Source organism: Corvus moneduloides, chromosome 7, assembly GCF_009650955.1.
Source record: "Corvus moneduloides isolate bCorMon1 chromosome 7, bCorMon1.pri, whole genome shotgun sequence".
Classification (NCBI taxonomy): Eukaryota; Metazoa; Chordata; class Aves; order Passeriformes; family Corvidae; genus Corvus; species Corvus moneduloides.
This window is the reverse complement of record NC_045482.1, coordinates 294,141-313,925: the sequence shown is the minus strand read 5'-3', so window position 1 is coordinate 313,925 and position 19,785 is coordinate 294,141. Positions and strand designations below refer to the sequence as shown.

The window sequence follows — 19,785 nt, the reverse complement described above, 5'->3', positions numbered from 1 at the left end:
GTGTCTGCTAGGGAGGGTGTCCCATGGACACGGTGTTTCCCAGGATCTGGCGGCCCTTGGGGCTCAGTGTTCCCAGGATTATTAGGGTGTCACCTGGGGACAGTGCTCCATGGGCACAGTGTTTCCCAGGATTCGGGGCCCCACGCGCACGGTGTTTCCCGGCGTTTGGTGTCCCCGGGACCGGGCTCCCGGGGGCGTGGCCAGTGTCCCACGGGCGTGGTGGCCACCCAAGGGCGTGGCCAGTGCCGGTCCCCCGGAGCCCCGCCCCGGGCGCGGTCCCGCTGCCGCCGCTGCCGCCGCCGCTCCGGCCGGCGCTGCCGCCGCTGCCCGGGGATGTACGCCGGCAGGAAGAGGAAGAAGCCGGTGCCCAAGAGGTGGGTGCAGCTCGGGGGCTCCCCCCGGTCACCCCCGGGGCGGGGGCGTGGGACCGGGGAGGGCGAGCGAAAAGCGGGCAGCGGGAGCCCAGCTGGTTCTGGGGAAGTGCCTGGAGCTGCTCTGGTGCGAGCGCTGGGAATGAAAAGGGAGCAGCATGCTTGGGTTACTCGGTTTTAATTAGGGTTAATTGGAGCTGACGCTGTGTCGGCTCTGGCACGCTGGTGGGAAAGCAGAAATCCCGAAGATGCTTGTCCTGCATCCCGGTGAGGAAGCTCGCTGGAGAGTTTGAGCTGCTCAGCAGTGATTTGCGGGCTGGGCTATGTTTTGGTGCCTGCCTGAATCTAACACACAGCAATTAGTAATTACCAAAGCATCTCAATTCCTTAATTATTAATTACCACGCCGCTCAGTAGCTGTTGCATAACATCTCCCTCAGCGTGTCCCCAGTGTTTCCTGCCTCCCCCGTGCCTTCCCCAGCTCCCAAGTCCCCTCAGCCTGTTTTACCTCAGATTTTCCAGGTGTATAGGAAAAAAAAGTGGATATGTACTTCTGTGAGGCTGTGGGGAAGGAGATGGAGGAGCTGAGTCCAAGCCTGGGATGAAGGAGGGAACATCCACACTTTAAACCTGTGGTGAGGTGACCCTGAGCCTCTCTTGGGTATTTATCTGGGAGTCGTATTGTGGAAACATGAAGAGTAATTGTTTTACCCTAAACCTGGCTCCTGTTCATCTCGGAGCAGTGATTCCAGTCCTCTGGAATACCAGCCTGAGGGTTTGGGCTGGCTCAGGGTGCAGAAGAAGGTGTCTCTTTGGAGCAGAAGGGCCCTCGTTCCCGGTTCTGCAAGGTCAGCCTCGGGAATGGGGAAGAGATTCTTTTTCTCTGTGACCGCTCAGGTCTTGGAGCAGGATCCTGCTGGGAGAGGCCAGGCGGAGCAGGGCTGGTGGCAGTGGGATGTGCAGCCAGCCGGATGGGATGGAATGGGGAGGATGGGCTGAGGGGCTTCTCCAGCCCCTTTCCAGTTTGCTCAGGGCTTTTTCCTTATTAAAAAAAATGTATTAATAAAAATTAGGAGACAATAGATCAGCTCAGGCAATTCCACTGTCGGGAATGATCTCACTCGGTACTTGCCAGCTTGCAGAAGGGATACGCTTCCTACTGGGTTCCCGTTCAAAGGGCAGCTGGGGAAAAACAAACCTCAGCAGCAGCACAGCCTTTGCCCCGCTGGGAGCTGAGCTTTCCCTCGGCACAGGGGTCACCAGCTTCACCACGAACCCCACAGCATTGCTTCATAACCACGGGGCCAAAGGGAAGGGAATTGGAACAGGTTTTGAGTGTACAGACCGAGCTTCACTGTTTCCACGAGGCATTTTCCCCACTGTCACCCCCTCTCTCCAGGCTGGCCATGGAGCACCCTGCGTGCTGCAGCTGGCACATGCAGGAACAGAGGTGTTGGGGTGTCCTCCCTGAGCCTTGGGGTCACCTGCTGCTGGCTGTGTCACCCCGTGTGCCTCAGCCAGAGGGGTTTCAGTGCTTGGCCAGGCTATCCCAGAGATTCTCTTACACCTCTGTTTTACCCACTGCCGTGCTCACCTCCAGTCTCATTTTCTCTTCTTTCTGCCTGTTTGGGGCTGGGTTTGGATGGTGAGTGGCCAGAGGACTTTAAAGGATACCTGAGGAATCTCAACATAATTTTTTTCACCTTTTTTTTTTTTTTAATCAGCATCAAAGGAAAACTGTTTTAATTTTGCTCCTTCCTGGTGCGTGACTGTGATTTCAAAAGTGTTTAAGCTTTGTAAGAGCCCTGGTGCCAGTGTGTTTTACCCAGCTTGTGTGGACAAGTTTGGAGCTGCGTTGTGCCAGCCTCCTTGCGAGAGGGGATATCCCTCCTGGTGCTGCTCTTACAACCCAGCAGGACTGAGCTTTCCTAGGGAAATGCCACAATTTTCCATTCATCCTTAGAAGACCCCTCAATCTTCCTCTGATCTGAAAATTCAACAGGCACCTCAGAGCATTTCATTTAATGCTCATTTCCTCTCGTGTCACACATGCGAGCAGCCCTGCCAGATGAGATTGGAGAGTGGTGGTAGAGGAGAGAGCTTAAATTGCTGCTAAATACTGGCAGATCCTGTTATCCAGAGCTCCTTCCTGAAGCGAGGGTGCCTGCGGAGAGGGAGTTTGTGGTTAGACAAATCACATCAAACCAAACGAGGTGCGTGTTAGGGGATGCAGCCGAGTGAGGTACGGAGCCGGGGGGGTCTGAAGGGTTTTTCTTTGAGCTACAGAATTCAGATTGGCATTCAAAAATGAAGGAGACAGGGTGTGATCCAAGACTCGTTTAAATTATTAACCTTGCTGCTGTGCTGGGGTTTCGGCTGGAGTGGGTGAAATAGCTGCAGCTGATAGCAGTGGGACCTCGTGCAGGCTTCAGGCAGGGGAGGGCTGCTCTCCTGGACACTTCCTTCTGCAGGCTGCGGGTTGCCCTTGGGGCCTAAGTTTGGCAGCAAATGCTGTTTAGTTTGGAAATGCCCACTGAAAGGGTCAGAAATCAGAATATTGGAAGAAAACAAAACTTTTTACATCAACTCTTTTTTTTTTTTTTTAAAGAGAGGCTATTTTCAAAGTGCTGCTCAACCACAACAACCACCCTATGAGATATCCTTGTTTAAGTCATAGAATCCCAGAATGGTTTGGGTTGGAAGGGACCTTGAAGCTCATCTCATTCTGCCCTATGGCTGCCCCATCCCTGGAAGTGCCCAAAGCCAGGCTGGACATTGGGGCTTGGAGCAACCTGGGATAGTGGAAGGTGTCCCTGCCCATGGCAGGGAGTGGAATGAGTTGGGCTTTAAGGCCAACCACTGCCTTGTGCTGTTGTGGGCTGTGGGTACCTTGGCCACCTGCCATTTCACTGTTGTGGCTGCCCCAAAGCCAGTGCTGGGTTTGGAGAGAGCCTGTTGGACAAACCCAGTTTGATGAACCTCTCCTCTGCCTCTTCCAGCCCCAAACCACCCCCCCCCGAGGGTGGGAAGTCCAACCCCTCCAAGCGGCACCGGGACCGGCTGAACCAAGAGCTGAACAAGCTGACGGGGCTGCTGCCCTTCCCCGAGGATGTGCGCTCCAGGCTGGATAAACTCTCCATCCTCCGGCTGGCCGTGGGCTACCTGAAGGTGAAGAGCTACCTGATGGGTGAGTGGCCGTGCTGGGAGGGGGGAAGAGCCCCTGGGATCAATCCCCGCTGCACAGCTCGTGTCCCACCCCAAGCTTTGGGATGGAAGGTTGTGTTTCCTGAAGGTAGGATGATGGTGAGTTGTGGGAGCGGGCCCTTGGGTGTTGATACTGGCAGGAAAATGTCACCATGGATGGAGGGAGCAGCCTGGGGGCCTGCCCAGCAGCTGAGACCTCCTGCAAAGCTCTTCCATTTCATTAGCAGCCATCCTTTATGTCCAAAACCCCTCTTGTGTCCTGCTCCCACCAGCCTATGGAGAAGAAGGGAAAGGTGGGTAAAAGTGTGTCTTGCTGAACAGCAGCATTGCCCTCATCTAACTGGAATGGCAATTTAAAATTTAATTAATTAAATAATCGAAACTGCATAATATAATACATATTACATATTCCCTTTTATTATATTCCATATTCTCTATTTCCTTACTTATTCCATATTCGGTATTCTTACATTTCTTCCATATTCCTTCTCCCCCCTCCCTATTCTTCTTCAGCCCTTTATTGTTACAGTTACAGTACATTTAATAAATTATAACACAGATATGGTGCAGAGCCTGGCTGGGGGCAGTCGCCACATTCCCAGGAGTCACCAGCACGTGCAGGCAGGGACATGCTCCCTGTGTGGTAACGTGGGCTCCTTGGAGTGGGTGATGGACACTGGGGAAGGCAGAGCATGTGGGGTAGGAAGGCAGCAGAGTTTTTTATATTTAGAGGCTCCCATTGTGTCTTCTCCCCGCTGCAGTCTGGATAAACTTGGCTCCCTTGGCTTTTCCCTCTTGCCCGCTCCTCTGGGGCCCTCCCAGGGCCCTCTCCAGCTGGGATGCTGGGCTCCAGGAGGAGGCTCTTGTGCCAAACTCTCCAGATGGGACCTGTGCCTCCGAGCAGGAGCTGGTTCCTGCTGGATGTGCTCAGTGTGTGCTTCCCAGTGTGAGAGCTGCTCTGGAAAAGCATTTGGCATTGCAGGGGTTCTGGAGCCCAGTTCTGCCTGGCCAATTACTCCCATCTGGCCACTTGCCTCTGATTTCCAGCTCCTTCCCCTTGCTCTGCCCTGACATTCATCTTGTTTGACTTCACATCATCCCAGCGATTCATCAGGGTGGCCCTGGGTCCCAGCTGTGCCTGATGCAGACCGGTGCCAGCTGCAGGTTACAGCACAGCTCCTGGTGTGTCCTGTCGGGCATTTTGGGGGACGTGGTGGCACCCCTTGTGCTCTGCCTTCTGCTTCAGTTTTGCTGTCCTCTGCTTCGTGCAGGCTCCTCTCTTGCAGCAGGAGAGTGTGGCATTGCCTGGGGAGCATCCCTGTCCTCTTCCCATCCACAGCCCAGGCCCGGCCTTATCTCCAGGCAGGAGAGAGATGGATATTTTGATAGAGTGGTGATTGCCTTATCTCCAGGCAATTGAGAGACCAATTGCACAGTGGGCTCAGGGTGATGCCCTGAGGCTCCCTTTTCCCTTGTGCTGCGTTTCTCCAGCCCTTGAGTGGAGCTTTGCTGTGTTGCCTGCATCTTGTCTGACTGCTTACACCAAGAAGAAATCTGAGAAGAGGCTTCCAGCCTTCTGCATCTTCTCTGGTATTTCTGAGGTGTGGGTACTGTGTGCCTCTGGATTGGGAACAGGCCTGTTGAATGGGGTGTAGGAAGCCAGGCGTCAGGGTCTGGGGCAGTGTTTGGGGTGGGACAGAGCAGAGGACAAACCCACAGTGGGTTTGGGTGCTGGTATCAGCGCCTGCTTCCACAGTGGGTACGAGGCAAAGGGACTTGTCATCTGCGTTTCCATTGCGGGGCAGTGACTCACCGCATCATCTTCTGAACCTGCTTTGCTTTTAAATGTTCTTCTCTGTGCTTTAATAAGAAGCCAGACTAATTAGTAGTTTGCTGGAAATGCCAAGCTTCAGGCCCAAAGAGGGAAGCTCTTGGAGCTCCCTCCGTGCCTCCAGGGGCTGGCTCAGGGTGTGCACCTCTCTAACTCCTCTGTGCCCTGGGGCAGACGCTGCAGGTGTTGCACAGCTCTCTGCTGCCTGGTATCTCAGTCTTCCCCGTGCAAAATCAGGGGCTCAGGGCTTGGTCTCCTGCAAGCTTTGCCCATCAGGCCCAGCCTGTGAGTGCTGCTGGACTATGGGGACAGCTCTGGTGCTATCACAGCCTGCCTTAAGGGCCCTTTAAAGGTTTTGTCACTCGCGCAAACAATGACTGAACCTTGCTGCCAGACTTGTGCTGAGCCCTGTCTGCAAACCAATTTGCAGTGGTTGCTACTTGGACCTGTGTCTGACAGTCTCCCAGACAAATCTGGAGTGACTTCGCTGATCCCTGTCTCTTTGAGAGCAAGTGCCCAAGGAGAAAAGCTTGTGTCTGTGTTGCCGACTGCCACGATGCTCTGGGCTCTCTGTGGTGTGACAGGAGCCCCACTTGCTGCAAAGTGGGAGATCTCCTGAAAGCTTGGATGGATTTTAGTGCTGAGTGGCTTGGAAAACCTCCAGCTAGCTGGAGAGTCGTGCTGGGGTTCATTTCCTACGGTTCCTGTAACAAAGGAAGCAGATGCTGGGATTGCAGATGTGGCTCTGCCAAGGGTGAGCAAGAAAACGGGGCTTAAAATGCTCTCTGAGGTGGAGACGGTGTGATTGGGGAATGTGCTGCCATGCCCTGTTCCTAGGACACCAGGCAGGGAGGTCTGCAAGAGAGAGGATTGCAGAGTCCCAGACTGGTTTGGGTTGGAAGGAAGTTCATCCAGTCCCACCTCCTGCCATGGGCAGGGACACCTCCCACTGTCCCAGGCTGCTTCAAGCCCCAGTGTCCAACCTGGCCTTGAACACTGCCAGGGATCCAGGGGCAGCCACAGCTGCTCTGGGAGTCTGTGCCAGAGCCTCATGACCTTCCCAGGGAAGAATTTCTTTCCAATATCCCACCTAGCCCACTCTGTTTCAGAACCCACGGAAAACCCTGTCATGGTAGGAGACCACACTCTGGAGTCTGGCAAAGCTTGAGGTATCTAACAGCTCCTAGCAGATGGTGAGCAGTGGGGTACGTGCCCATCCAGCTGACCTGGCTGGAGCAGGGGCTTGGCTTAGGAGTTCTCACCAGGTCCTTTCCCACCTCTGGTGCTGTTCTCAGCAGATCCCTCCCCAGTGCTGCGCTGCAGGGCAGCTGGCAGCAGGTCTCCCTGGGTAATCTCACTGCAATCGGCACTAAATTAGCTTTTGTATTCATCTCCTTGTTTGTTGTTACCACGAGCCAGAGCTGCAGGGGTCTGGGCCTGAAGTAACTGAGGCAGTGAAAGGAGTCAAGCTCAAGTCTGTCCCTGGGCAAGATCCTGCAGGACTGTGTGGGATGAAGGTTTTGAAGCAGGCTGGGGAGGCTGGCGTGGACTTGGGGATGCCTGCGCTCCCCAGGGCATTCCTGTGTTCCCGGAAAATGCTGAGTGACTTTTCCTAGTAGTTTGTAATCTGGGGGTTTGGCATTTGTCTGTTTCACTTGGATGGCACGAGCCTGCTCTGCTTGGCACCATGCCTTTGCTAAACAGCTGAGGCAAAGGTTGGTGCTAATTTGACAGGGTTTGGGATCGGATCCAAGAGGAAAACGGTTGTGCGTGGCTTGGTGTTGCTGGAAGAGCTGGGAGCTCCTGGTTTTTGGATATCTCTGGAGCCTGTTCAAAGAGAAGTGTTTGCCCTGGGTGAAGCTTGTCAACTCCCCCTGGTGTAACCTAGTCTGTGAGAGCAGATCTGGCTCTGGAGTTGTTACCAATAACCTTTTCTTTTCAGTGCCAAATCCATGCCAGAGGCAAGGGATGTGTTTGAGCTTCCATGGCTGCCTTGCCATGTTTTTCTTTGGGAATGTGATGGGCAGAAAAGTGAAGAGATTAGATGATTTTGCTCCTTCTTCCTTCTTTCTCCTGCTTGACGTTTTTGCTCCATTGCAGGGCTTAGGAGCCTCCTTGCAGAGACAAGAATGCCAGCCCAAAGCAGGAGGATACTGGGGATGTATGGGGCACATCCTGATTCATTGATGCTGGAAACTGCTGATCCTGGCATCTTCCCTGGCTGAGCAAAAGCCTTGCAGTGTTTGGGGACCACACCAGCAGCAGGAAACCTCCTGCAGTGCTTGGCTGGTGTTGGGGCTCAGGACAGAGCTGGATTCCCCCCTCCTGTCTCAAAAATTACACACAGCCTCTATCCCAGCACTTTGAAAATGTTGAAAATGTAAGTGATCTCCACACTGCTCCAGCAAATGCCTGGGACTTACCTGGTAACTGCACATGGCTTTTGCCACGTTCTTTTTCATAGAATTATGGAACCATTAAGCTTGGAAAAGACCTCTATGATCATCAGGTCCAACCATTAACCCAGCACTGCCAAGCCCAGCACTAACCCATGTCCCCAAGTGCCACATCCACACGTTAATTCCCATTAATTGTCAAAGATGCACTGCAGGAGATTGGAAAAACAGCACAAACAGCAAAAGTGCACTGTCCTTTTATCCAGTTATTTCTGTTGCCATGGGTATATTATGGCTTGGATACATGCTGGATCTGTTTCCTTTAATCCCAGTAGTTCGTGGTCTCAGCTGCTTTGTGTTTGAGTGAGTTTCAACTGCTCCACTGAAGGAGTGTGTTAGATGGGATGAATTAGCCAGCTCTTAATACAGCTCATCACCTGCTTTGTCCTGCCTGGCAGCTGATGGGGGTCTCTTCTTCCTGCCAGCCACCCAGTCCATCTTAGCCATTGGCTGTGGATGGCGAGGACTGGGCTGGATGCGAGCACCAGCTGCTCCACACCACCAGTACTTTGGTGGCAGACACCATCTCTTTGAGTTTCCTCCCCTCTCTCCATGCTCCAGACTTTCTCCCAGGTCAGGAGCAAGAGCTCCTGATGCTCCCCACATCACTGTGTGTCCCATGGGAGACAGGTTCTGGAGGATTGCTGAGCTCAGCTGTGCAGAAATGGATTGCTCCGTGTTTGAGAGAAGGGGAAGGGAGCACCTTTGGTGGGAGATTAAAAGCCCCGTGCTAAGATCAGTGGGAGAGTTGAAGAAATTTTGCTGGAGAGCACAAAATGGGTATTTCCTGCTGGATTTTGTAAGCCACAGCCCTCTCCCCAGCTTTCCGTGCAGATGCTGTTGGTGGATGCTGGGAGAGAGCTGGAGACCACATGCTCTCAGGATGTGCATCCTCTCAAAAAGCTCTCTGCCCTTTTGGAGCTTTATTTTGGAAGAACTTGTTTCTTCTTGAAATCCCCTGCCAGCCTGCCTTGTTTCAATGCTTTAGAGAGGAGTCAGCCCTTCAGAAGAAATCAAATTTTAAACAAGAATCGATGTTTCATTTTGAAACTATTACACTCCATGGAGTGCAAATTGAAGCCATGTGGTCCAGATGGGATGTTTTTCCTTGGGGATCACACGGCAGTCACGTGAGGAGGCTTTTTGCTTGGTGTCTCCCTGTTGAATCTCATCTTTCCCAACCTTTCCCAGCAGTCTCACATCCCCTGACCTGGCTGATCCGACAGCACAGGATGGAAAAAAGCAGAAGCTGTGACTGATGGAGAAGGTGGAGATGCTGCCTGAGCATCTCCAAGGAGCGCTGAAGGTTTGGGGGAGGAAGAAGTATCCCAGCTCTGTCAGTGATGGAGATGGAGGCCGACTCTGTTCCAGAGCACCCTCTCCACTGCTGTTTGTGTCATCCTGTGCAAGACCTGCAGCTAATTACCCTGACCCTACCTGGATCCATGCCCTGGCTGCTGACAGCCTCCGTGGGCGGGTGCTTGTTGTCACTCAGGCTCCAGGTGTAAATACATCCCAGGGAGGCTTTGGCTCCAAATTTGTTTTGTATCCAAGCGTGCCAGTCCCTCAGGGAAAACACTTTGGCACGTTGATGGTTTGCTGCAGAGCAAAATGTCCCAGATCAGCAGTGGCATGTGAAACTTCTTTAGGTTCCAAATCGTTTTGCCTTTGACCTTGGTGCTACCAGGGAAGAAACCAAACAAACCTTTAAAACATTTCAGTGGTAAAGTGAGAGCTTCTACCATGGAGAAAATTAAATGTGTGGGATGGTTTGAGGTTCTTCCTCATTTCGTACCGCTCCCCAACATCCAGAGGATCTTCTCCCTTTGGATCCAGCACCATCTGACACCCAGGGCTGAGATGGGGCGGGCAGTGCTTGCTCCTGGGATGTGGATCACACAGGATATGTGAGCTCTGTCAGACCCCAGGGAGCTGCAGGAGCTGGTGGTGGTGGCAGACGTGGGGTGGTTCCTACACAGGAGCTGCTTTGAGCTTTTCTGTGATTTTTTTTTTTTTGTTGAGCTGGCACAAAACATGCCTTGAAAATCATCCTTTTGCTGGAAGCTGAGTTCGAATTGAGCTTTTCAATAAAAATCAGCAGATAAAGGACCACACTGGGGATGTCCCTGGGAGCCTCTGTCCCCATTCCTGTTCCCTAACACTCGAGGTCCCACAACCAGGGCAGCAGGAGGTTTCATGCTGGCTGCACCCAGGGGTGTTGCCTTGAAGGCATCCAGTGCTGAAGCATGAGGCAGCACCTGAATCAGCCTGGGAGGTGGAGTCCTGGGAGCCAAGAGCTCTCAGGTGTCACTGGGAGTGCCAGGCCACCAACTCTTGATCTGCTTCCAAGCAGCCACAGTTGGGAGGGAGAAAACAAATATGGGTGCTTTGGTGGCATCTCAGGTGCTTTGGGAAGGTTTGCCTCTGTCTTTCTTCAACCCTGAAGGGCACCAGAGCAGACAGAGCACCCCACTGGGGTGGCTTGGAGCCAACTCCAGCTCTGCCAGGCTCTAACCCAAAGCCTCCTGGCTGTGTTGGGTGGTGTTCCCCAGCCTGGGCAGCCCAGAGCACCAGCTCCCCTCTGTCCTCTGCACTCTGGCTCACACCCTGGCAGAAGTGAGGTTTCCCAGAGACGGGATCAAGCAAGGAAATAATGTCTTGGAGGAAGCCTCGAGCAGTTGGGCATGGCTCTGTAAATGGGCATCAGTTCCCACTGATGGTCTCACCTTCCTCCACGCTGGGTCCACGGGCATCCAACAGCTGCATGAGCAGCCCTGGGGGGGGAAAAAGGAGGGGGAGGCTCCTGGCTTGCCCCTTCCACACTGATTTCTTGCCTTCTCACTTGCAGCTACAGCTCCAAAGGTTGGCAGCTGCGTGGATCAGCCCAGAGCCCCAGGAGGGGACAGGTGGATGGAGCTGCAGGGTGACACGGAGCTGTTTCCTGAGGGGGAGCTGCTGCTCCAGGTATGGTGCTGTGGCTTGGTCAGTTGGGGTGTCCCCAAGCAGCTCTGGAGCTTGTGGAGTGAGAGGAGACCCTGCCTTGCCCAGGGCTGCTTTGCTGTGATTCCTGCAGGCACTGAATTCCTAGGGACAGAGACCAGTGATGCTGCCTGGCTGGGATGGGTCCAGATCCCCATTCCCACCATTCCCTCTCATCCCCACTGCAGTGTGCTGCCCTTTTTGATTCCTACAGCTCATGGACACAAGCTCCATCCCAGCCAAGAGGTTCAGGGATATCACATGGTGGTGTAGGCATTGATCCCTGAGTAGTTTCCAAGGTGCTGGGTTGGTTCCTTATCTTCAGCAAAGGCCAAGAGGAGAATGTTGAGAGCTGTGGGACAAAACATCCTCCAGGAGCTCCTTGCCCTGCCTGGGGCATTGCATGAGCTCCTTAGGGATGAGTTCAGAGCCTGCCTGGGATTGGAAAAGCCCAGCTTTGGTTTGCAGGTTGTGGGGGAGAAAAGAAGGGCAGATGGGTGTTGGAAAACAGTGGTGGACAAAAGCAGTGGGAAGCGGGGGCTTTGCTTTGCAGAAAGGCCAGCGTGTGTCTCGTGGAGCAGCTGTCAGTGAAGCTCAGAGCACGAGGACAAGGTGAACCAGCCTCTCACAACGCTGCTGCTTTGGGCTGCCACTTACAAATGTGAGCTGGAAGGGCCTGGCATAGAAGGGTCCCATGGAAAGGCTGATTGCTGGACAAGCATCTGGGCACATCAGCTTAGGAGCATGCTGCTCCCTGGGGCTGCAGGGCGAGTCTGTGCAAGACCTTTAATCATTCCGTGTTCTTGGCATCTCCTGTGCCTGGGCTTTCACAGAATCCCAGAAGGGTTTGGGTGGGGAGGGACCTTAAAACAACTTCTGATGAGCTGCCATGGCAGGGACACCTTCCACTAGCCCAGGGTGCTCCAAGCCCCAGTGTCCAGCCTGGCCTTGGGCACTTCCAGGGATCCAGGGGCAGCCCCAGCTGCTCTGGGCACCCTGTGCCAGGGCCTGCCCACCCTCCCAGGGAAGGATTCCTTCCCAATATCCCATCCAGCCCTGCCCTCTGGCAGCATGAAGCCCCTTTGTCCTATCCCTCCATGCCCTCTCCAGCTCTCTTGTAGGCTTTCTGGGCCTTCAGTCCTCTGCTCCCACCTCTCCAAACACCAGCAGATGGATGCTTGGCTCTCCTTAAGCCTGACTTTGGTCGCTTCAGCCCTGTTCCTGCAGAGCCCTGCAGGCAGCAGGCAGTGTGAGCAGACTCCCAGCAGGAGCCTCCATGTGGGATTTTGGTGAGGCAGTGACTCCTGGGAGCTCAGTGTGACTTTTGGCAGTGACTCCTGGACCACACGAGGTCCTCCACTGTCTGCAAGTGTGACAGGCACGGAGGAGCTGCCCCAGTCCCTGCGTGGAGCTGCTCCTGAGCGCTCTCCAGGGGTTTGGACTTGCACCATGTGATGGCAATTTGCTGAGCCACTGGAGCATTGGCAGCCCCGGGTGACTGAAGGCATCTGGAGAGCTTATGAGGTGTTACTGTAACAGAAATGCCCCAGCTGAGCTGTCTGGTGGCTTTTTTTTCCCCCACAAAGATCATTTTAATCAGATACTGTGATTTGCAGAAAGCTCTGACTCGGGATCCCTCAGGGGCTGCAGCACACAAAGGGAAGGGTCTGCTCCCTCAGCAAGCTGGATCTGTGCACAAGGTTTCCATTTAGGGTGTTCTTTTCCTAATTTCTCTCCTTCTATTCACTAATAAATTAAACAGTCAAGAAATATTACAGTCAAGAGCAGGGGGCAAGAGTTACATTCTAGTGCAGTGCTTCACTTTTGGGGGAAATCAGCCTGAAATGGTCACCAGAATCATAGAATATCCTGAGCTGGAAGGGACCCACAAGGATCATCGTGTCCAAAGCAGAGCCCCAGAAGAGTGTAGCTATTCCCATCTGGAGAGGAGGAAACCAACTCCAGGTCCCCCATGAAACCTCTCCTTAGCTGGCCCCTCCTGATGCAGGAGCTGCCCTGCAGTGTGAGGGGCTTCCATGAGGGGTTTGGAGAAAGTGGTCGGTCCAGCTTGGATCATTGCTCGTGCTGGGAACAAAAACCTCCACAGAACTGAGTCTTGCACGGTTACCAGGTGCTGTCCTTCTTTGTGGGGCTCCTTGTTGAGGAGGAAGGTCCCTTCCTGTCCCTGGATGCTCAAGAAACAGCTGGGGGATTTCATCTTCCAGCAGCTGGATTGAAGCTGGGAGAGTAACTCTGGACTGAACCTTTGCTTTCAGGCACTCAATGGATTTGTCATCGCCGTGACTGGAGACGGCTACATCTTCTACATCTCCCCTACTGTGCAGGACTACCTGGGCTTCCACCAGGTGAGCACCGTGTTTTCCTGGCTGGAAACAGACGGATGCAGTCCTGGTCTGGGAAGGAGGTGCAGATGGGGAGCAAAGCTTCCCAAAGGGCAGCAGCTCCTGTGGCAAGGGAAGGAGCTGGAGTTTCAGCATTTCCCATTAAGGACTGCAAGCCAGAGGCAGTGTGAAACATCCGTGGAAGGGCTGAGGAACACCAGGAGAACCTCAGCCTCGACAGTGTGGGGAAGAGGCTGGAAAGCTCTGTTTGGCTGTGGTGAGGGAATGCTGGGGAAGCAGGCAGTCCTGAGCAGCCAGGGTTACCTGGACATCGCTGTTTCTACTGCTTCTAGAAAGCTCTTAGCCATTCCCAAGATTTCCCCTGGCAGATCCCTTTTCCTCCTTCCTGATGCATCCCTAAAAGAGCAGCCACTCCTGGCCCTCACTCTGCACACAGCACACAGGCCTTGCAGTGTTCTTTACACTCCATCTCTGCACTTTCAGTGCCCACGAAGAGAGACCTCCTGTCATGTCCTCTCCTCCAGACACCTCTGCCAGGCTGTCCAGGAGTGGACACTATTCCCTTGTGTCATTCCAGTCGGATCTCATCTACCAGAGCGTGTACGAGCTGATCCATGCGGATGACAGGGCTGCCTTCCGCCGCCAGCTGCACAGGAGCCCGCTGCCCGCTGCTGACAGTGAGTGCCGGGGTGATCCCTGCAGGAACACCGGGCTTCACTCCAGCACCTCTGAGCCGTGAGCTCAGGGTGCGCAGCACAGCTTGGAAAGCTTCCCTTTCCCTTTGGTTTTCCAGCCTTTCCCGCTGAGCAGCCGCTGCTGGCCAGCCCCCAGCAGCTCCACGCTGAGAAGCAGTCCTTCGTGGAGAGGAGCTTCACCTGCCGCTTCCGCTGCCTGCTGGATAACTCCTCGGGATTCCTGGTAATGCTGGGACACGCCCCTGCTCCCCCTGTGCCCACAGGATGTTCCCCCAGAGCCACCTGTGTCCCATGGGGATGGGAGCACAGCCAGTTCCCACCACCCTGTTTGCTTCACACCCATGTTTTCTAATCCCCTGTAAGGCCTTGAATTTCCGCGGGCGCCTGAAGGTCCTTCTTGGGCAGCACAAGTCAGCAGCAGACAAGTCCCCAGTTGCTCTCTTTGCCATTGCGACGCTCCTCCAGCCTCTGTCCATCCTGGAGCTCCGGACCAAGACGCTGATCTTCCAGACAAAGCACAAGCTGGACTTCACTCCCATGGCCTGTGATTCCCGGTAAGGCACCTCTCACTTTCCCCGTGGCAAAACCCCTGGTGCTGAACCGAAAACTAGGCCTGGTGGGGACAAGGAACACCTGACCTGGCTCCTGTGGCCTGATGCTTTTGTCCCTCTGCTGCAGCCCCTAGTAACACGGGGATCAGGTTAATGGGGCACCAGCAATTCTTGTCTGACGTGGTTTAGGGGGTTTTGTGGAACATGGAGCTCCCACCCAAACTGGAGGTCTGGCCACGGGGGCAGCTGTGGGGGATGCACCCCTGGTGTCACTGCATTCCTGTGCTGATTCCAGGGGGAAGGTTGTCCTGGGATACACGGAGATGGAGCTGTGCAGGAGGGGATCTGGATACCAGTTTGTGCACGCGGCCGACATGATGCACTGCGCAGAGCACCACGTGAGAAGTGAGTGCTGGGGGCTGTTGGGGGGTGTTTGTGGGGTCCCTCATGGCTCTGGCCTGGCTGTACTATTGCTCCTTGGTGCTGTGTGTCCGGGGGCTGGAGTAGCTGTGATAAAGGCTCTTCCTCCTGGATGAGCTCGGGGAGCTGGCAGAGACACAGCACCGTACATCGCCCACCCCCGTAGCACGGGCACGAGGCGATGCTCAACCTCGTGGCATCTTGCACGTGTCATTTGTCTGCCTCTGTGGAGGAACGCTGTCTGTGGCAGCTCTCTTGTGTCCCTGTCCCAGTGATGAAGACAGGGGAGAGCGGGCTGACGGTGTTCCGGCTGCTGACCAAGAGGGGCGGCTGGGTGTGGGTGCAGGCCAACGCACAGCTGGTGTACAAAGGGGACAGGCCCGACTGCATCATCGCCCGCCAGCGAGCCCTGTCGTGAGTATTGCTGGCCCTCTTCACCTGCTCTGGGCGTGGGGGGCTGCCCAAGGCACGCAGGGGCCATGAGGGTGGAGGAAAGGGTAGTTGGGGTCGGCCCTTTGCAGCATTTGTCCTCCTGCAGTGTGAGTGAATTGGCTCTGAGGAGGTGCTTGTGGACGTGCTCCTGCCTGGGAGCAGCAGCCCTTCCCTGAGTCACGCAGACCTCCCCGTGGGCTCCCCAGAGCCCTCTTGTAGCCAGCCCAATCCAGCCCCCTTTTCCTCTGGAAAAGCCAGGGCAGGGCTGTGAGTTCCCCCTTGCTGTCAGAAGGGTGGTTTTGCCTGGCCTGGAGGAGTTGCTCATGCTGTTTCCATCTCTTTTTCCCTCCACACCGAAGGAATGAAGAAGGGGAGGAACATCTCCGGAAGAGAAACCTGCAGCTGCCCTTCAGCTTTGCCACAGGGGAAGCAGTGTTGTATGGGAATGACCTTCCTGGGTTCTTGGACTCATTCCAAGCCAAGGAGGAGTTGCAGACGCGAGCAAACTCCAACTCGGAGCAGCGCTTGGTGGACCCCAACTCTCTGCTTGGGGCCATGATGAAGCAGGATGCATCCATATACAGTTCCCATGCCGATAACGTGCCTCAGTTCTCCCTGCCAGGTTTGATCCCTGAGCCTGATGGGCTGAGCCAGAATGAGGAGATCAGCAATGCTGAGGAGGACAGCGACTCCCTCCTGGTGGTCATCGAAGCCCTCTTTGAGAAGAGCGAGGTGGACAGAAACGTCTGCCAGAGCCTCGGCCGGGGCAACACCGAGCTGCAGCAGTGGGAGGAGGCTCTGCTCAGCTTGGGGGCAGAGGAAGAGCCGCCAGCTCAGCGGCTTGGCGGGAGGCCGGGCACCAGGGTGACATCCTGTGTGGAGCAGATGCTCCTCAGGGAGGGTGCTGGGAAGAGCCCGGACTTCCCACACTGCCGTGAGGAAAACAGTGCTGTGGCTCACTTCCCGCGCTGCTGGGCAGCTGATCCAGCGTTCCCAGCACAGCCCCGGGCACTGGGCACACGGGGAGGCCATGGGGCTGTGGGCTCTGTAGTCTCTGTCACCTCTGAGGGCAGCTCTGCCCAGCCAGAGCAGCAGGTCCCATTTAGCCCAGCTGGGCCGGTGGCAGGGACTGTGCTGGGTGTCCCTGTCTCCGGCAGCAAACCCTCGGCAGCACTTCAGCTGGCAAACCAGGGGTTTCAGGCAGAAGCCAGCCCCTCTGCTCCTGTAGATAACACTGTTCCTGCTGCTCAGAGCCAGCCCGGGTGCCAGCTGCCAGACTCAGGCTGCCCACCCCCGTTGCACTCTAACACGTTGGTGACTCTCTGGCACAGTGTCCCCCTCCAGGCAAACCCAGCCAGTTGCCCATCGGAGGCTTGGATGACCATAGCTCCGAAGCAGCTGGAAGCTGCAGGAATGCACATGGAGCCCCAAACTCTGCCAGCTGGCAGCCCTGAGAGCCCCCCGGGGGCCAGGCTGTGGTTGCCACCCCCCTCCCAGTCTGTTCCTTGCCCTACCCAGGGCCTGCCCCAGTCCTTGTTCTGCGGGGACGGGAACCTCCGTGATTGCGAGGCTGCTCTCCCTGCACGAGCATCCTTAGGAGCCAGGCAGCTTCCAGGGCACGGCAGCTTCCCCAAACAGCCCCTGGCAGCCCATGCGGAGCCCAGCTTTTCCTGGGAAGGGGAGCAGGCAGTGCTGCAAGAGGACAAGTGGTTCTCACAGCTGTGGCTCCCGCAGGCTGGGGCAGCCCCTCAGAGGAGCCATGGGGCAGGGCCAGTGCACCACAGTGGGCTCCTGCTGGGCTCCAGCACGGATCCCAGCACCCAGCAGATGGGCTGCGTTGTGCTGCCCGAGTGCCAGTATGGAAACGGCCTTTTTAGGCACGAGAGCAACTTCCTGAGGGATGCTTCTAAAGTACCCCTTCCCCAGCAGCCAGGCGCTTTGCCTTGCCCTGCTGCAAACCACCCTGGAGCACCCTGCTCCTCACCAGGCTCGGTTCCAAGGTGCTCAGCAGCTCTCCCTGTGAAGGTGGGTGCAGGAGCACCCCCGTGCTCCGGGCAGGGCCCTGGCTGCCCATCAGTTCCCTGCTCAGCTGGGCAGCCCCTCTGTGCCTGTGAGATCCAGCTCAAGGTGAGGTGCGAGGGCTGCAGGACCTGAGGGGTGCCCGGCTCCTGTGGAGGGAGCGAGGGTCTGCCAGGGGGGCAGCCACACCATCCTTTGTGGGCAGCCTGGTTTGGAGCTCACTGTGAGCCAGGATCCCTGTCTTGGAAAGCCACCAGCAGCTGTGAGCTCTTCTCATACCTGCCAGTGGCGCCCCGTGCTCCCTGGTCTCTCAGGATTTTGTCTTCCAGTGCTGTCAGGCAGTCTAAGATGAAGTGGTTTGGACTTCTTGTTCCATGAGAAGTCTTTCAGGGAGATACAGCTGTGCCACTGGGGAGGCTTGCGGGCCCTTGGGTCCGAGGAAGGACCCTGCTTGCTGGCACATCCACGGGCTTGGGGCAGCCTCTTGCAGATGGATCTGCTGTCTCACAGGCAGGTACCACTGAACTGCTGTTTCTCAACAAAACAATGTGGTCTCCCCATCTCCCACGTGTGTGGACCACCCTTGTCATGTTGCTGTTTGGTCCCCTGCATCATCTCTGCCTGCCTGAGCCTCTCTCCCTCCTGTGCTCTCCATCTCCTCCAGAGACCACCCAAATCCTTTGGAAAAGGTGTTACCAAGCACTTTGAGGAGCTCAGCAGCATTGAAGGGTCTCAGTGGGAGGTGGAGTTGGTGGGAGTGGAGGCACCTCAGGGGTTTGGGCTTTCCAGCAGCGTTCCAGGGGAATTAGGGAGAGGTGGGTACCAGGCGGTTGTGACCTTTCTGGGATGCAGGGTGGCAAAGGTCCAGCCAAACTCCCCTTGGATTTGTCACTGGCTTGTCCTTGCCTTCCTCTCCTGTGCTCTGCAGTGCCATGGGACAGAGGAACAATGGGGGTTCCCCCTGTGGTTTTGCCAAAGCAGCGGGAAGGAAAGGCAGGGAGGTGTGCAGTGACCACTGGCTGCCTCTCCATTTCAGACCCACTTGGCGCCCCTCAAACCATTGGCCTGCAGCCCAGCACAACCACTTTGTTGAATTCCCTTTCTTTTCTGTATTTGTAACCTAAGATGTGAATTAATTGTTGTTTTCCCCACCATGGGGCAAATTCTGGCAGGTCCATCAAGGAAACCCACAAAATAAGCAATGACTGGGGAGGATGGGGTTGATTTGAGACCACGCTGGCTCGGAGCGTTGGGTCAGAGAGATCAGAGTGGTTGGAGACATTCACACCTTCCCCTCATGTACCCATCACCCTGAGAGGCACATCTGCCTCACACACCAGTGTTAAGTGTTTACCAAGCAAATTAAATCAGGTAATTAGTGCAGGGCCAGCAGCAAGCTCACGTGTCCTGGTATGGAGTGGCCTCGTCTCCCTGGGTCTCTTCTTTCTTGTCCAGCTTTGCCTCAGCTGATGGGGCTTGGGAAAGGTCCAGCTCCTGTCTGCAGGCTGGGAGCAGAGCGATGCTGAAACGTGCTGGACCCCTCTAGAGTGGCCTGGAGGAGCACCTAGGACTGAGCAAGGAGTTGACTTGCCACGATCCGGATCCAAAAAGCAGCAGGATGGACCCTGCTCACTGGCCCCTTGTTGTCCTGACACCTGTGAGCCGGTGCTGGGGTGTGCCAGGGGCTCCCAGTCCTACAAGAGATGGGCCTTGGCGTGGGGGCTCTGCTGCTTGGGGCCACGACAGACCCAGCCCCTGCCTGGGGCCGTGACAGACCCCCCTGTGCTGTCCCTGGTGTCTGATCTCTCTGTACCTCGTGGCCGTGCAGATAAAGTCTGTTCTGGTGGCAGCGTCTCATTTTCCGCTCCGTGGTTTCTTTGTGCTGCTGGTGGCAGCCGGAAGGTGCTGAGGAGAAAAGAGCTGTCCGGAGCCTCACCCCCTGTGTCTGGCGATGTATTAAAAGGCGATTTGCTTTGTACGGTGCTGATGTTTGTTTTGCCCCGAAACCGTGTCTCTCCATTTCCTCCTTGACTGAGCAAGTGCTGGGAAAAGCCCGGGCCTGGTGCTGGGTGTGTGACACTCCCGTTGTCGCTGTCGCCGGCCGCCGTGGGCACACACAGCAGCAGAGGTGTGACCGTGTCCCCCCTTTGCACCCCCAGACTGCCCTGTGGCAGTGTGGGGCTCACGGGCAGGGTTACACTCGACATGGACACACATGGTTGTTAAGATCCAACTGTTAAAAATTATTAGATACCTCTGAAATAAGGGGTAAACGACACCATACACCAATGTCAATAGTATGGATTTTTATTTAACTGTAAACGCGAGGGGGAGAGAGGGAGAAGATAGGAGGGCGGAGAGAAAGTGACAGAGAAACAGACTAAGCAGAAAAAAATATCACTACTTTATAGATTTCAGTGATGTTCCGTTGTTCCCCTTCGAGTCCTCCCGGTGCCTTGCCGGG

The 19,785-nt window shown here is 55.5% G+C and overlaps 1 protein-coding gene across 1 annotated transcript; it reads left to right on the top strand.

Moving 5' to 3' along the window:
• The first annotated feature begins 333 nt into the window (after positions 1-333).
• On the top strand, positions 334-19,304 carry LOC116446449 (endothelial PAS domain-containing protein 1-like). The gene is given in 11 exon segments (XM_032114265.1): positions 334-374; positions 3,371-3,558; positions 10,711-10,826; positions 13,118-13,207; positions 13,782-13,881; positions 13,998-14,122; positions 14,263-14,453; positions 14,746-14,855; positions 15,143-15,284; positions 15,662-17,208; positions 17,211-19,304. Coding segments are annotated over 11 exon segments (2,856 nt in total). The 3' UTR covers positions 17,417-19,304.
• The last annotated feature ends 481 nt before the right edge of the window (positions 19,305-19,785 follow it).